Below are 17958 nucleotides of genomic sequence, written 5' to 3'. Positions count from 1 at the left end.
AGCTAATTACGTTTGAGTCGTCTCGGTCTGTGAGTTTCTCCCGTTTGTGCCAGCCAGTAACCGAAAGTCCCCGTGGCCGTTCCCAATAAAAGGCCGTGTGTTCCGATAGTCCCCATCTCGTTGAGCCATCAGCAGCAGCTTCCTTACAACAGCAACAGCAACAGCAGGCTGTGCATCCGAACCGATCTCTCCATAGCATCCGGCGGACCACTCTTCCCGTAGTCATGACAACGAATAGTAGCAACCTGAAGCTCTCTGGAAATATAGTCAGTCTCACAAGCAAGCAACCCCAGCACACACAGCAGCAACAGCAGCCGCCACAGCACCAGCACCTCTCGTTACAGCAGCACCAACAGCAGTTACAGCACCAGCACCTGCAGCAGCAATTCCAGAAGCAGAAACTGAAGCATCAGCTCCACCAGCAACAGCAACAGCAGCAGTTCCAGCAGCAGTCGGCCCATCCCGTGTTCCCGTCGGCGGCAACCAATGGTCTGAAGCCTTCGGCCGTCGGTGGAGGACTAGCTCCGAATGGGCTCGTGAGTGGCATACCGCAGCAGCAGCAAAGCGTGCCGTCGCCGACCGCCGGTAGCCACATCCCGCCCCGGTACCAACCGCCACCGCAACCCCACGGCGGAGGTATCCTGAAGAACGGCTATACGAACGGGCACCTGAAGGCCTACCAGAGGCACGACAACCCCGGGGCCGCACTCCCGAACGGGTTCAACGGCAGCAAACAGCAGCAGCAGCAACAGCAACAGCAGCACTACGGGTCCGAGAACCTGAAGAGGCCCCCGAACCCTTCGCGGCTTCTAGCCCCCCGCCAGCACATCCGCTTCTCGAACCTGCCGCCCGTCGTGAACGGTGGGACTTCCGGTGGCCCAACCGCATCGAGTAGCGCTTCCCCGTCGACCCCTACCCTTACCGTAGCACTAAGTCAGCAATCTCAGTCACTTCAGCAGCAGCAGCCACTGCAAGCCCATCACCACCTGCCCCACACGCGCCTTAGCTCCGAGTCTTCGTCCGAGGATCAGACGACCAGCTCGACGCGATCGCTGCAGGCGCACCTGGCGCACGCGAAACCTAGCCCACCCGTCGCCACCGCAGCCACCGCCGCCCCGCACCTCCACCAGACGACGGCCATCGTCCATCACCACCCCGCTGGGCAGCAGCAGCAGCAGCAGCCGCCCAGCGCTAACGGCCCTGTCAGCGGAGGTGGCCCCGCACATCCGGCTCTCGCCGCCAAACCGGGGCAGCCTCCGGTGTCGAACCTGCCCACGGCCACCCATCAGCAGCAGCAGCAGCAGCAGCAGCAGGTCCATCCGGTTCAGGTGCACCCACATCCGCAACAGCAGGAGATGCTGAAGTTCGTCCGGAAAGCCGAGTCCGAGACCTCCTCGACACCGACCTCGTCGAGCGGGGGCGGTGGAGGCGGTGGGGGCAGCGGAGGTGGCCGTATATCGGCGCTCGAGCAGAATCGACACTTCCAGGTAAGCCCCGGCGGGAGCGGCGCGGCCGACAACTTTCCACTCCACTCGATCGGTCGATCGGGCCGAAAGGGTAAACCTGTTTTCGCACGCAACCCCATACCCAACGCCGTGTGCCCCCCCCCACCCTCCCCCCTTTGGCCACAGACATACGCGGGGCTTGATGCTCGGGATTTGCTCGAGGTCCGAGGCCCCAGGAGTCCGTGGACACCACCCCAAACGAAGGAGAAAGTTTGTGACCTTTCCGGCGATGGTACGACGACGACGACGACGCGGAGAACCGGACTTTTGGACTGAATGGCCGGGAGCCGGGACCTGGTGGGGGGGGTTCGAAAGTGGCGGCGTTTATCAATGATAAAGTTTCACCCGAAAAATGTCTCACCCGCTCCGGCTCCCGCTCGTTTCCAATCCCTCGGGGCGAAAGGTGCCGGGCGGGCCGGGTGATGACGCTCGTCGCCGCCAAAATCTTTGTCTCGATCGGCTTGGGCCACTTGACGCGCCGCGAACTGGGGATTGGGACGAACGGGCGGGAGCAAAAAAAAAAAATGAATAAAAAATGGAAAGTTATCTCGGGTCGACATCTCTGGAACCGTTGCTTGTAGCGAGGTTGTCACCACGCGGCACGCGATGGAGGAGCGCTGCTAGTCCCCCCAGCCTCGGTCCCCCGGCCGACCAAGTCAATTTGTCAATTCGACACGGTTTGTTGCAATCGCGCGAACGGCCGGACTTGGATTTGGTCGCCGCAAGAAGACCGCCGCCATTAAAGGCGGTCTCGTCCGGGCGGCCAAGAGAATTGTGAGAGTAATTTGCTTTGTGTGCGAGTCCGTGCCCCATTCCATTAGATTCCGCCATCCGCAACAATGTTGCTCGGTTGGGTTGGTGGTCAAAGGAGTGCGGGCGGACTGATTGGAGTTGATGGAACGTGACACAACACCGAGAGACCCCACGGGGCATTCCAAGGGCGATCGATTGTAATCACGCCCAATGCAATGCACAATCTGTCATTGTTTTCCATCGGCACCGTCGTGTCGTCCATTTCTCGGACTGAACTGGACTGGCCCTTCTCTAATGTCCAGTGGTTTTTTTCGGGCGATGAAATGAGTGAGTTCACGAAGGACCCACTAGCCGTTGCTACGCGAAGGTAGCTCACCTTCGGCAAATGGATTGACTGTTAATTACAACTACAATTAAAACAAAGTAAATAATGGAACCTGGGGTCGATGAAGAAGCATTCACGCGGCTTTCCCAGGCTGAGAGGCCAGGTGCCGACGTGATACGCAAGTTTTGCGCGCGCGAACGGCCCCCAACATACCTTGGCCCGATCGCCGGCATAAGACGTTGCCGGCCAAAGAGCCCTGCAAAGGTCATCGTTTTCTCGGTGCGCCTTTCCAAATATCGCCCCCTCCACATTGGCACGATTATTTCATTAAGTCGAAAAAAATTACCCTTAATCAGCTGGCCTCCGGGCTCCCCCCCCGTGTCTCGCTCTCTCTCCCTCTCGTGCTGTGTGGGCCCTCCGCCCGAGGGACAAGCCGCTCGGAACGGACCGCTTCTCGGTGTGCGCCTCGCTGCGGAGAGGGTAGCAATAAAAACAAATGGTCCAACTTTGTACGGAACGCCCGGAAGATTGGTGCATCGGGAGGAAGGAAGCAAAGGGCATGTTGTGGCCAACCGAGGAGCCTTCCGTTGGCGCTCCTGCTGCTCGTTGTTTTTGCTGATTGCTTTTTGGTTGCCGTCGGAGGATTCGGCTGTGCCGGCGCCGCCGCCGCCAGTTGATGCATATTCTCATGCGGCCAGCCGGCGGTAATAACGCTCCGTTAGGTTAATTTCGCTCGCCTGCATTATGATCGTGCATGACCAATATGATCGGCCTGCGGACGGGCCAGGAAGGGAAGCGAAGCACAGGAACACACACCGCACCGCACATGACCGGCGGGTGGGGAACGGGGATTAACATTTTAAAATCATTAAACAACCACTCTGGCCGATCGGCTCGTGCAACATTGTGATCGGTTGATATCGGGAAGATGGGAAGATAGGCAACGGATTGTTTGACGGGGATCCAACAAGATCGGCATTCTTTCGACCAACCAAGTCCTTAGCCCGTTGGAAAATATACAACACGGTTGACTATCCTATCTATTTCCTCGAAGAAGTGACTTTAGTCGTTGATTGGAACGTTAACACGTTTACGTTAACAGTGAAGAAAATATTTAGTGAACGTAGATGATTCGCCAGAATGATGATAAAATCTCTGATCGAAAAGCTTTACTATTGCACTATTTGATCATTTTGATCTACAAACTTTAAGCTTTCGCTTTTCCACTAAAGAAAACCTGACAGATAATTCTGAGGGATATAACAGCCCCTGAAAGCTATTCTTGAATGATTATAACGGCCATTAAGCCACCAGAGTGTGGGATAAAGCCATTACACTGATACAGACATTTTGGTTTTCCTTTTGAAATGAATTCAATGTGGGTAACTTATAATGTCAAAATAAGTGATCTTACCACATTGATGGTTGACTCGCAGATGGAGAGATTATTATTAATCTTACCGCTTACGGGGTCTGGACTTAGTAATAACTGGCGAAATTATGTTGCAAACGCGTAGACAAATCAGTTGCACTATTTCCGGAATTTCTTCGCAGTTTGAAATGATTCAATCCAGTTATATGCGTTTGTTTTGGAAAAATGTTGGCCACTGAAAATGCAAATTTATAACCGAGCAACAGAACATTCGAACGGCTCGGCTCATTGTAAACGGCACGCTTCAGTTCTCACCCTCAATTTTTGCTCACATTTGAATGCACCATTAAAACACCAAATAACCATCATCTTTCCCATTTCGGGGGCTGCATTCGGGAGGTTACATCCGAAAACGGTGGCCCACTCGTCGTTACCGAAACGAGTGGCGGCGTCCGGTAAACGTATCCGGGGCGCTGCTGTTGTGGCCATAAATGTTTGCGTATTGCGCCATTCGCGCTGTTGTCGGTGTGCCAATAATAAAAAAGGAAAGCGTTTGTTTGGGGAGTTTGGCCAGTCCGAACTTGGTTTGTGAGAGCCCGGGCCTCTGGCGGGGTGTGTAAAAGTGAGAGTTCCCGCCTCCCGGCTAAAGAGGCTGCCTAATCTGCGCCAATTAATCTGGTCCCGTTTTTCTTTACCGAGGGGCCCCGATCGTCCCGAACCGTTTCCGTACTTTGTTTGTCGGTCGCACTTCCGGCCGCACGGTGTGTCCGGTCCGGGGCGCGCACCTTTCTGCTGTAACCGGAACCGGCTGGGTGAGCATCGCATTAAACGCTTTTCGGTTCCTCAGCTGCCGTCATAAAAACGCCGTACGCCACCGGCTGGCCGTCTGGCTCGGTCTTCTTGCGCGTGTTTTCGTAAAAACAATTCTCTTCACCGTCTGCACCGTGTTCGTCGCCGTCCGCTTCGTTGAAGTCTTTCGTTCGCCCATCTGCGTTCTGCGTGATGCCACGCAAGCTGCGGTTCTGCGGGTCTTCGGCAGGCTCCCGGCCGAAAATCGGCTGAGAAACCGCGGGCGAACGATGATGAAATTTCAATTACCCGTTCCGTGTGCGCCGGTGGCAAGTGAATGTTTAAGCACGTCGACCGCTAATTACCGGTGTGTGCCATCGCCGGGATCAAGTGCCGGGCCGGACGGATCGTAAGAAAGCGTGCACGGTGCGCGGCGGTTTCGGTCTCTAATCCGGAGCACCCATCAGTCGGATTACGGTGTGCCTCGTTCGGCGAGGCCGATTGACCACGGTGGTCACTGTGGGACGCGTCAGCTTCTCACGCAGCCCCAGGGCAACTCGCCCGTCGGTTTCGCACCCGTTTATTAGCAATTGCGGAAAAACGGTGGCCTTTTCCGAGCGAGGTCTCTCACCGCCATCTAATGATCATTTGCGTGCCACGTACGCTGCTGGGAACTGTGTCTCGTGTTGGGCTTCTCGCCTCAATTTGGATTCGTCTCTTTCGGCTTTTTGTTTCGGAGTCCGCGTTACCCTTCCGACATCGGCATGGCTTCGCCAATGGCCGCCAACTTCGGCCCCGGCGAAGCTGACGACGGAAGTCGAGACCTCGATAAATCTGGACATTATCTTAATTTTTGTCCACGGCTTCTCCACACCGGGGCCAAACATAATGACCAAAATTATGAGCGCCGGTTTCTTGTCCGCAGTTTGGGCTCCGGCGACCATTCGCATGGCCAATCGGACGGTGACTGAGAAAGCGACTTTTGTGAAGGTTTTTTTTTGTTTCGTTTTGGGGCTGGCCACTGTCGAGTCAGATTTTGGGACCCCCAGCGCTTAAGCAGATACGATGGAAAACGTAACGTCAACGGCAGGGATTTGGACTCCTCAGCAACACTCTCAGTAACGTGCACATTTGGCAATTGCCGTGTCCCATTCGTGCGCGGAACGCAAACAAACATTGTCTAAATGCGCATGCGCACGCCGGTTGAGGGCATATTTCGTCATGCAAACCGAACAGAGGGCGTTAAATACACGATGGCGCACCGTGGGCTGGGAACATGGCCACCATCTCGTTTGTTGCGTTTTGGGAGTGGGACTGTTGTTGTTGTTGTGGTGCGATTGTGTTTCGTATTGCCCGCCCAGTGGGGAGGGAACCCTATGGGAATGCGTGCGAAAGAGGTCCCACGCGATTTGAATGAACCGAAACATGAAGCAGAAAAAAAAACCCTGAAGTTAGAAGCGACCGTTCGTTCGCTGGGGCAAAACGGTCTGCAAGATGGATGGGAACAGGTGAGCATAAATTATCCGGCCTCTGCTTGTTTGGGCTGGAAAATTGGACCGAACATGCAACAGAGGCCAGAGGACAGAGCAATGCCACCGGAGGTTTGTTGTTTGGCTCGACAAACGACGTTAATATAATTGAAGTAACCACGCGAATTGGCCGTGTCTTGTTGGTTTGCGTGTTTACAGATAGTGATTTGTCACCCTTCGGGGGCACGTGGGCCAATAAGTCCGCGCTTAAGAGGTCCTTAAGAGGTTTAGTTTTTACTGTTTTTGATTTGATGCTGCGTTTTATTCCAGAGAGCTCTTTAGAGGGGTTTCATAAAAAAAACTCTGGAAGATCTTACGGACTCGATCGATCCACGTGTTACGAAGGTGGGCTTGAAGCCATTTTCTAACCCTACTTTCGAATCAATCAACCACACAATTGTGTCCAATTTCAAGGCATTAAAATCCGTATCAACTCCCCGCTGCTCGTTCATACAACTCGTAGCAACGAAGCCACCTCGGCACACGCCGTCGTCGTGTAGGTTGTGGCGGACATTGTGCCGTCGCCTTCACTCTATGGAAACAGGAAATCGAATTAAACGCCCACACGCCGGCATCGTCGGGCCCACGGACTGGCTGATTAGGAGGAGCGCAGAGCGGAGTGATGTGGTGTTTAGGTCCGGACGATCCGAAAACTTCCTAAAGATCAACCAGCCTCAGCCTCAGCCTCAGTTTCGTCACATTGCTTTCGCCTTTTGATTGGATCGTTAATCAGCATAAACATAACTACCGCCCACCGCTGATTGCGGGCGCGTGTGCACGGTTCCTGCCTGCGCCGCCTTCGAATGACAACAATCACAGTACAATCCGGTAATCCGGAGCCGCGCAGTCCCGAGAGCTAGATTGCACGGAGGCCCTTCTTGGCCTCGAGTGGTACTTGTAGGGCATCCCAGGGCTTCGCTAACGAGAGTGACTCATGTCATAAAATTTAACGAACCCAACCAACCAGAGCCCGGCCACGCACCGGTGACGCCGAGATAAACCGCGCCAGATAGGGCACACGGTGTCGTCAACGACGTCATTCGCAAAGGTGGCTCCCACGGAGCCTGAATGCAAAACTCAGCCCAGACCACCACCACCGACCGACCGGGACCCGCCTGACCGGCCCCTAGACTGCACGATTTCCCGGAATATCAATTTACGATCGCTCGGATGCATGCGTGACATTTCACCCACTTTTTCCACCCGATCTCTCTCACTCACTCTTGAGCTCGAAATTCGAAACAGGGAACCGGAGCGAGCCGGAGTAACGTTGGGGTGGGGCCACTGGGGACATGGGTTCTCGGGGGGGCTACATGTAAACAAAACATAATTCATTCATCTGCCCAACAAAACTTGGAGTAAAGGACTGGACTGCGCTTTTGATGGTCGCTGAACCGCGGCGCCGAGCCGCACCGAAGCGAATCGGACTGCAGTTCCGACGGGGGTTGGCGCTGTAATTTCAGACTCCGGAATCCCACATGCCGACCGGCTCGGCCAGTGGGAAGTGGTCGAAGTGAAAGTTGTTCTAGACACTCGCCGAGGGTCACCGCACAACTCTTCATACCAAGCCAGTCTTGGTCCCCAAGCCAAGAACTCGGTCCCTTCGACGAGGGGTTTTTAATTATCACCCACAGAACAAAGGGCGCCCGGTCTGGCTCAGCCCGGCCCGGGTTCCGGTCGTTATCGCGTGGGACACCTCCCCCCTCCCCTCCGCCCTGCCAGTGGAAAGTGAAAAACGAGAAAAGTGAGAACGATTTTCCGGAAACCTCCGGGACGGGTCGGCGGCCGCATAAAAATCACATCCATTATGGTCTGAGCGCTGGGACCCGCAAGAATTAAAGGCCCTCTTCTCGAGTGGCACCAAGCCAGGCCGGCAGAAGAGAGGGAAAGTGTCGTGGCAGACGGGGCAGATGCAACGCAGCAAGAAGCGGATCGTCTGCTTATCATACTGCCGAGGACCGTTGAAGTGGTGGTCTGATGGACCCCAAGCCGATCATGGAGAGTCGTAATTATATCGAGAGCGAGAACATGTTTATTATCATGTAAGTTGCGTGCAGAAGAGGGCCACTTTAAAGGTCCATTTTTCGAATCGAGAACCCCGTTTTATGTGCATCCTCAAGCGTGTCCCGCGGTGGCAGCTGGTTCCCGGCAATCCACTCGGTCCTAGGGTTCCTAAGGGTAACATGGCTACATGCTTGTGGTGCAGAAACTTTCGAGGCCGGCATTTTTGTGTATCAGGACCAAGCACCTGCCTTCGGGTCCGAAAGACGCAAAGGGCGTGTTTTATGTGCCCGAGTCACAAACGATCGATCGTTAAACAGACGTTTATTTGGCGGGTTGCATTTCATTGCCGTTGCCATAAAGCTGCAACTCCGGTTGCCAAACCGCACGGGGACCGGGTTAATGTCTTCGACGTAAGAACCAGCATCGCCGTGACTGGCCCAACCAGACTTCCCGACTGACGGGCGAGCCCCCGTGTGAGATGAACTCAAAACAGGATGGGGCAGGCGACGAACTGTGGACCTCCAATTTCGCTCCACAGGTGTCGAAAAATGTTACCCCATTTGCCGGACCGGACCGGGCCAGAGAGGGACAGGTGATATGCTTTCGCCCGGCATTCCTTCCCGGTCAGCCGGCCCAGCCTGGCGATGATCGATCGCCTCGGCGTTTTTTGCGCAACATAGTTGCCAGCACGGTCGGGTCACCCGTCGATCGATCTCTTTCACCTGATTCTCGGCTCGGGGGCCTCTTTTTCTCTCTCGCGGCCGGGTTCGCATTCCTTTTCGCGCGCCCGGTTGATATGTTTTTATGCTCCGTCACCGGTCGGTGTGCGCGCGCCAAGGGGGGGTCGGTGCCAATTGCGGGCATCTTTCATCTCCCGTGGACGCGGACTTATTAAGATTATGGCAAATATTTGCCCGGCCCGTGAGGCCGGGCAACGACGGCGAAGGTTTTCAGGTGGCCAACAATGTGTTCATTCATGCGCTCTCTGTACTCTCGGTCCGCGTGGTCTCAATTCCCTGGAATTCAGTGTTGTCTGGGACGAGAAAACCGACCGAGAGGCTAAAGCCGATGACAAATGGCCACCACCCGAACGATGGTCGTCGTTCCGGGGCAAACGTTGAGCTTGGTTGTTTCGACTTCCAGATTGATTAAGCGATCTGTCAGGCAATGGATCAGGTTGCGTTTGGTGGAGGATCTTCCCACCGGAACCGATGTCGATCGATGTATGGGCTGGGTCTTGCTCTATTTGCACTAAAATAATTATCCATCTAACTGGGATCGTTCCGGTAACTGCCGGGTGTTGAATGCCACATGACAGAACGCCGTCTCATTACGTCCCAAGAAGTGAAGACAGCTTCAGCCCGAGACCCACCGACCGAGAGCTGATCGTGCGGGATTCATACCAAATGGAAAGAGAGCAACTTCAAGTTCCATCATCATTAGTCCCCGAGTCGTCCTTTCGGGTGAACGCGGCCGCGCTCGCTCTCTAATGCTTTAATCCTGCCCTGGGCCGGCAACTGTCTCCTTGGCGCAACAAATTGTGAGCCGCCGACAATCGATGATTAATGGGCTCAGTGTGTGCTGTAGTCACTGAAAGAGGATCACTTTTCACAGATCACCATGCCCAACTCTGTAGCCTCTCTCGGCCACAGAGAGAGAGCGTTTAATGGCCGTACAGAACGGGGCTTCGCCTCGCCGATCGGTTCCCGGTTCCCACGCTCAGAGCCGAGGTCCCAAATCTCGTCGCCTGCCTGCCTGCCTGCCGGAATGGAATGAGGAAGCTCTCTTACAGCAACGGCAGCAGCATCGGGCGCACAGAAAACATGTGTAAACGCAGCTCGCAAGGAGCGCCGAAAGGAAGAAGCATGAATGAGAGAGAAGGAAGGTCGCCAGCGTCACCACAGTTGCGGTGAGACCCTCGCGCACCGGACGCATTCGTTATTAGAAGCCAACTTCCTCGGCCGGCCGGCTCTCTGGTACTTAATTAACAGCCCGGGACTGGGATCGCGGGTCCCACGATGGGCTGCACTCCGCGCCGCCGTGATCCGCTTGCATGCGCGACCCTCAGCCTTTATGCTGGCTTCCGGAAGCGCACCGGGTGGCTACCGCGTTAGATTGGATTTATGCTGCCGTCGGTTGGTGCGTACACGTTGATTGATTCTCTGCCGGGGGAATCGACTCGGTCACGGTTCGTGAGGCGAGAGCGCGCGGTTTCAGGTGTACCGATTCAGGTTGTGCGACTTTCAATCTCTTCATCTGCCCCGTTGTCCACGGGTGTTTATGACGGGGGTCTCAACTAATCATCGGCTACGAGGCGGCGGTCAGAAGCGCTCTACATATCCTCGAAGTGGGTCAGAGCCGCCGGGGAGGTATTAGCATTCACCACGGACGGTTGGGGCGCCAACATCGATATGTTGGACGATATGTTTCTGAAGGTGCGCGTTGGACAAATCAATCGCCCGTTCTCGCCTCTCTAGGCTTCGAAGGCCGAGTCCCGAGACACATTCCAACGGTTTCTCGACGATTAAACATCGCTTTTTTTGTGGAGAACATCGGATGCCGTCTCGGTCCGGAGAGTGTGTAGGATAAATAAACTGGCCATAAATAGAAATCATAAGCAAACTAATGACCCAATTTCGGGAGGGATTCTTACATAACGCGCGGGTCCGTGGGTCTTCCTCCTGAGGCATCCCGAGAGGCACCGCCTCTTCGTCTCTTTCTCTTTCCCGCCTGATCGCTGGAAGTGGTAAATTTGAAACACGAGAAAACCGATAATCATCAAACTCGCATCGCGCTCCTTTCGGCTGTGGAACTCCGCGTTGGCTCCGAATGCGCGCACACGCCATAAACACTGGCGACACGATGGACTTTCTTCGCTTCGATCCCTTTGATCCTCCCGATCCCGGCTGGTTTCGTTTATTTTCTTTATCTTCCTGTTTTGCTGCCCGATTCCAGATTCCAGAGCGTGCTCCGATAAACATGACACACGATCGCTCGTCACGGCTTGTCAGAATCCAACCGTCTCGGGATCCCTGGGGGGGGATTGTTAATTGAGCTCGATTCGACCGGCGTCAAAGGATGGCCGCTTGGTGCGTTCGCTTCCTGGCGGGCAGCGAGATGAGAAACGAGGTGTGAAAAGTCATTTTGTCTGGTCCTCGGACGGAATCGAACGGTTTCGGTTGTAGATCGCCCCACCGAAAAAGGTGATCCTCGAGATGAGCCCTTCGGAGCAGGGCGGAACGAGTGAGACTAAACAAAACCCGCATGAGGACCGCGTGAGGAAGAAATAGGTTATGTTTTGTTTATTCCGTCTGCCCCGCTTCCTGTCACGTGCCTTCGGCGGTGTGTGTGGGTCTGTTGGCCGGAGTTTCCTCTCCTTCTGTGCTGCACTTGCTCACCTTACCGTGTTGAAGTACATTCCAGCCGGTCCACGAGTCTATGCTCCGTCCGTCCTTTTTCCTAATGCTGCCCGAAGCACCAATTGCGCCAACCCACATTCGGCCGATGGGGGCGCTTGGGCAAGGAACAGAATGAGGACAGACGTTTAGGGCGAGAGAAGGGCCAACTAATGTTTGACAAATAAAAAACGGGGCCCCAATGTGGCCTCGCTCGTGGAGGAAAAAGAAAGGAAAAATGCTGGCGAATGATTGATCGGTGGAAGCGGAAGAAAAACGATGAACGACAAAACGACTGAGAGAGAGAGAGAGAGCGAGAGAGAGAGAGGGCATCATTATAATAGATCATCAAATAAACAAAAAAAAAACGGGAAGGAACGACACTCACCGAGAATGGTCCAAAGGGAATGGTTCGAAGGGTGGCGGGAAAAACCCGGCCACGCTAGGCAGCTCCCTTTTATGGGGTCCCGCGTTTATGTTTACTTGCATAAGTGTGGAACATTAGTGGCACCAAATTGAACACCTTGTGCCACTCGTGTGGGGATGTTTTCATTTCGAATCTTCACCCCATCAAATCATCCCGGGTCCCGGGTTTCGTTCCACGTTTCCATCTACGTAAATGGGACGGTTTTATTGTTTCGCATCAAGCGTCGCCGACAAACGCCGCCGCCGCCGCCGAGGCCGCTAAGGTGCCAAGCAATTAACGAATTATGATTTACAATCACCATAAAGTCACCGGCAAAGGTGTTTGGTTCTCCGGTCCATTAGACACGGGCAGGGCTCACGGCTTACGGCACGAACCCTCCGTCGGTCGTGACAGTTGCCCGGTGCAGCAAATGAACCGTGTTCGGTCATTAGCAGTGCGATCACTCTCTAGGCTCTGGGCCGGTTCGGATATCTAGGCCGGCGATCTCCAATAGTGTTCAATCAAATTACGCGATTGCAAAATGTAGGCCCTCTGGCGTGCCTTTCGGCGATCGATGTAACGTTCGCCTAATACCCCATTAGAGAGCAAGCCTTCGAGCGGCAATCGATACGAAGCGTTCGGCCAAAAACAGGATCGCTGCGGGCCGAAGAAAAATAGGCAGCAATTCGCAAGGGTGCGGCCCTGTAACTGGCCTTTCCAGGGTTGGGTTTTCTTTTGCGATTGTGTAACGGCCGCTGAGCCCATTTAATTCAATCGCTCAACACGCCAGCATAATGAAGGGCCGCTGAACTCGTCATGGGTCTGCAGGAAAACCGAGGAAAAGCCACCAATTTTCCTCACTGCAAAGAACGCGATCAGAACCGAAAAAGAACGATCGTGAAATAAATTTGTAACTTCCTGCTTTTCCAACACGGCTGGCCGGAGAACGGTACCGAACTGCTGGAGAGGGGCATCGAGCATCATCTCGTAACCTTTCTTCTGCGCCTCTTGCTTCGAGAGGGTCCAGCACCCGGGAGGAAGCAACATTTTATTTACCGTTTCTCGAAATCGCACCTCGCCGGGCCCGGGCCTGGGCCGCGGGATCGTTCACTTCCACGGTTGGTGGTGGTTGGGTAATTAAAGCAAAATTCCGATCGGGCGAGCGAAAATTATGCTGGACCGATGGTGTGGATAGCTGGGCTCTCGGTCCATCCAATGCAGTGGCCACCAATGTTCCGCTCCATCTGCTGCTGCCGCTCCGGCTGCATTCCCAGCTTTAATTCGTCCAGCTATTTAAGCAGCCGTCCGTGTGCCTTTTTTATGCATTATTTCCTTGTTTCTTCTGTTTTGGAATTGCTCCATCTGCGCCGGCCGAGTCAGAAAACCTGCTTTTTCGCTCCGCGAGACGAACGCGGGAACGAGGGGGCCCTGGTAGGCAGACAGGCCGAGTGAGGCCGCCTTCCCTGTGTGATCCTCTCGGATCGGATCAACGACGGTTTGCGGCTTGCGCGAAATTAATTCCTCTCATTCCTGCGATGCCTGCGATCGCGGGGAGCGGCCAATTGGATCACATTTTTCCCAGCTCATTTCCACACCGGGCTCCGGGTTCGAGTATTTATGTCACAGCCCGTAATTGAGCCGAGTGGTTGGGCGGAACTAGAGAACTATCCGCGATCGCTGTGAGAGTTTAGCACCTCGCCCAACTGCTCACCACATTTATGTGGTGCTTCCGATCAAATCGTTACGGTTCGGTAAAATGAAGTGCTAAGCCTTCTTTCGAGGGTCACACTTCATGCGTGCGGCCTTTACCTTGACTGGACACGATTTACGTCCCCGATTTCCTTTCCCTTTTGCTCGGTTCCGTTGTTTGGTTTGGCCGAGGACCATGTAGGCAATTTGTTGGTCGCTGATTTCGATGATAAAAACTCCGTGGCCGGGTGTGGCCGTTTCCGTTGCGGGTCGGAGAAGTTTATGACTTCATCATCCACCGCCCGCAAGGCGCAGGGCGTTAATTGCCACAAAACTACGAATTCATTTATGCATTAAGCCCCGTGCGGTTCCGTTACAAGCCGCATCGTGGCCGACACACAATTTTATGTCTTCCACTCTTATTAAACGGACCGCTTTTGGGGGGCTCATAATGGACCTTCTGATTGTTTGGAGTGTGGTGTGGTGATTTGTTAGAGAATTAGAAATTATTAGAGTATTAGAGCACGTAGACCTCCCGGCTTCAGCCGAGGTCAACAGCCAGAAAATGATCCTCGCTCGCAATCTGCATCGAGCCAATGCGCAATAGAACCCAATCTCGGGGAAGTCGGAATTGTACGTGTGGGTGATTCCCGACCCCCTCCGCAGAGGAGGAGAAACGATAATCGAGCACGCTGGGGCATCTGCACCCCCGGCCGAGTGGATCCATCCGGAGCCACAACCGCATTCGGGAGGAATGCCTCATAATTTGAATATTCCACAAATTTCCATCATCTCGATCCAGCTCTCCCTCTCTCTCTCCTTCTGATCGGCGCGGAGCTACGTTGGTGGCCACCGTCGACGGCCACGATCCTGCCGGGCCTGCGGTGCTCGGTGATTTGTGTGCGCGAAAGCCTTGGGCTGGGCTGGGTTGGGTGACCTGAGTGCGCCCGAAGGGCTTAACCGCTGCGCGGCGAAGATTCCATCATTATCGCCCCGAAAAGGGCGAGAAGCTCCCCCACCAACCCCCAATGGGGGGGTGATGAAATTGGCCACCGGGTGGCGGTGTCTCGGGGGCGCACAGAATGAAATGTAAATTAGTCTCTCACCGTACGTGACTTTTCACGACTTGCGGCGGCAGCGTGCTCCGGTTGTGGGACGTGGCTTTTGCCGGAAACGTGACACGGTGCCGCCGCTGGGCGGAAGCGGAAAGTGGAGCGATTCCGTTCGCCCACTCTCTATTCCGGTTACCGTATCTTCGAAACACCCGGGGTGCATTTGGACGCTATGAAGCGATTAGCAACGTTTACGCCCGACCTAATTATGAACTCGATGTCTCCGTTCCACAGAATCTACTGGCCGAGTTGCGGGCACTGAAAGAGGCTAACCAACGGTTGAGTGACGACAATCAGGAGCTGCGGGACCTGTGTTGCTTCCTGGACGACGATCGGCAGAAGGGCCGCAAGTTGGCCCGGGAATGGCAACGGTTCGGCCGGTACACGGCCAGCGTTATGAGGCAGGAGGTGTCCGCGTATCAGGTAGGTAGTCGTCGAGTCGCGGGTCCTAGTGGGGACGAGTCTAACCAGAGGTCTTTCTATCTAGACGAAACTGAGACAGCTGGACGATAAGCAACAGGAGCTGATCCGGGACAATCTCGAGCTGAAGGAACTCTGTCTGTATCTGGACGAGGAGCGGAACAACACGAACGGCCGGGTAGCGGCCACCGTCTGTTCGGGCTGTGGCTCGAACGGGACGACGACGAATGCGGTTCCGCTCCGGGACGACGGTGACGGTAGCAGCTCGAGCACGAATGCCGACGAAACCCTGCACAACATTGGCCAGTTCGGTCGCAACGGAATGACGGTAAGCATGAGGTGGCCGTCGCCCGTCCCACTCGACTAATAGGGTTTCCCCGTTACGGCAGGACCTCAACATGCGATCGACGCTCAACGACCAGACGCTCCAGTACGTGCGGGCCCTCGAGTCCCGGATACGGCAGCTAGAGGAGGAACGGGCCGTGGTGTTGAATAACTCGGCGGTTGCCACCACAAACGGTGGTGGTGGAGGAGGAGGTCAGGTGACCTCTGGTGGGGATCCAATTTCCGGACGGCCCGAAGCCGTCGTGAGGGCACTGCAAGTGCTCGAGGTGCGCGAGCAGCTGGAACGCGAGCGGATCGGTACGACGCCACCGGATCAGCTGGACGACGGCGAGAAGGCGCTGGTCCGCGAGATGTGCAATGTGGTGTGGCGCAAGCTGGAGGAGGCTCCCAACACCGGCATCGATCAGCACGTCTGACCACCACCCGATGGTTGGATGGTCCAATTTCAAACACGACGATGTACAAATTAATCCTAATGAAGCGCCCGGCAGCGGCAACAGTCCACTATGAAGATCAAATCTTTCACGTTCTACGTCACGGGGTGGAGACGATCCGAGGGCGATCTTGTGCGCGACACAAGAACTACTCTCAGAGGTCCAAACGGTCCCACAACATTCCCGAATCCCTTCGAGAGAGCGCTCATGCGAGAGAGGCGCCCACGGGCCGGGCGAGCCAGGGGGAAACGAGCATCGGCCACTGCTAGGTTTAGTGTATTTATCTTCGGTCATCGTTTATGTTAGGGCTATGGGTGTGCCGTTCGTTTCCCTCGGGATCCTTGCGGTGATTCCTGGTGCCGGTGCGGCCCCGCATGACGCGCTCTGGTGACCCTCGGCTCGGAGAAGAAGATGTACAAGCTTTAGCGTAGTAGGTGACAACAGTTGCGGCCACACGTTCCGCCAGAGCCAGAGTCACAGGGATACAGGTAGATGGGTGCGGCTTTTATCCATTTTATATTGTATCTGTAGCGTTATCATAGCTCTTCGCTTTGCCCGTCGGAAGTGATCATTGTGCAAACACGGCGGACGCGACGATTTGGTCGCGGCGGGCAACATCAGAGGCGGGTTGAGGCCGCCCGATTGGCTTTACTGTAACAGGATAGGCTAGGGCTAGGGCTAGCAGATAACAAGGCTTCTTTTTACACATACACTAAACCTGTACAGAAACGAGCGACGAGAGGGACAAACGAGGCAACGGGAGGCGCGTGTAACGTTTAAGGCGTTGATAAGTGTTGTTTTATGTATGCATCCATTTATACACTCGAACTCGTATAATATTTTATTGCTATTTTTATGAATATTTTATGGAGACGATTATTGAAAGAGCAAAAATAAATTGTTATATGTCTTACGCATGGATTTGTGGTCGCGCGTTTTTGGTATCACTTTCTTCTCCGGTGCTTTTACCGATTGGTGCTTGAAATATTTCGGCGCCGTTCGTCTTTTAGCCGAGACACGCTGGTCGTTTGAACCGGTTGGAAAGAAATATTTCACACAATTTTCCCTCTTGCGGAAAAACATGGAAATGTCGCTCAATTTTCAATTTTCAACCGTCGGCCACGTGCAAATGACCCCGAAGTGTGAAGAATTTTCTAGAAAGGCGACTTCGTTAACAATCGATTTAATATTGTACTGCAAAGGTTTCAAAAATTTTAAATAAAACTGTGCCGAACGTAGGTTCATTCGTAGGCCAAAGACCAAACATTACATTATTAGATTTTCAAACAAACATAATGCTTTCGTTCGCTTTCGAAAGTGATAAACAACGAAATGGGCAAGCTGTTTAATGGCAGCATGTTATGCTGGCCGTTTATTTACGTTTCCTAATTCGGTGCTGAAAGCCAGGTTACCACACCACCTTCAACCAACGCTTCTCGATGTTTCCTCCTTCTGCATTCGGCGGGCGCCAGTTAGATCAAGGGGTAATGAATCATCCGTACGACCTGACGACCTCTGGGAAGTGTCGTTTCATCAAACATATCGTTGGCAGTGACTTTCGTTTCGTGTGTATCACGTCGTCGTCACCGTTCCGCTGGAAACCCGGTACAGGCACAGTGTTGTCGGTGTAAACAGCGGACGGAAACACTTTCTTCCACCTGCGACTGCGCCGGTCCCGGTCGGGCGTGCGGTTGGATGAAAACCAGAAATTGAAAGAAAAGTGAAATTACCAACCAATCCGATCGTGTAGCGACCGTACGGTGCGATCGCGTGCCGGCGCGCGAGAGAGCACGCGAATGGTAGCATACGAGAGAGAGAGAGGCACGAAGCTATGCTGCCAACGGCCGGCGATTGAGATGAAACCCCTGGAGGGTTTAAAC

At 54.4% G+C, this 17958-nt stretch overlaps 1 protein-coding gene across 1 annotated transcript; it reads left to right on the top strand.

The window, feature by feature from the left end:
* Positions 1-224: 224 nt before the first annotated feature.
* Positions 225-16885, top strand: LOC131210805 (centrosomal and chromosomal factor). Its single transcript, XM_058204098.1, has 5 exons — positions 225-873; positions 928-1487; positions 15114-15302; positions 15367-15627; positions 15689-16885. Exons 1-5 carry the CDS (start codon positions 225-227, stop codon positions 16058-16060), a joined length of 2031 nt encoding a protein of 676 aa, XP_058060081.1. The 3' UTR covers positions 16061-16885.
* Positions 16886-17958: the final 1073 nt, after the last annotated feature.

This window comes from Anopheles bellator, chromosome 2, assembly GCF_943735745.2.
Source record: "Anopheles bellator chromosome 2, idAnoBellAS_SP24_06.2, whole genome shotgun sequence".
In the NCBI taxonomy this organism is placed as follows: domain Eukaryota; kingdom Metazoa; phylum Arthropoda; class Insecta; order Diptera; family Culicidae; genus Anopheles; species Anopheles bellator.
The sequence above is the reverse complement of the archived record's forward strand: the minus strand, read 5'-3'. Positions and strand labels throughout refer to the sequence as shown.

Bases quoted from the DNA above. Each gene is read 5' to 3' on its own strand.
- LOC131210805 (XM_058204098.1), top strand. From the start codon at position 225: ATGACAACGAATAGTAGCAACCTGAAGCTCTCTGGAAATATAGTCAGT. The intron at 874-927 runs GTGGCCCAACCG...CCCTTACCGTAG, and splicing joins CGTGAACGGTGGGACTTCCG to CACTAAGTCAGCAATCTCAG. The intron at 15,628-15,688 runs GTAAGCATGAGG...CCGTTACGGCAG, and splicing joins TCGGTCGCAACGGAATGACG to GACCTCAACATGCGATCGAC.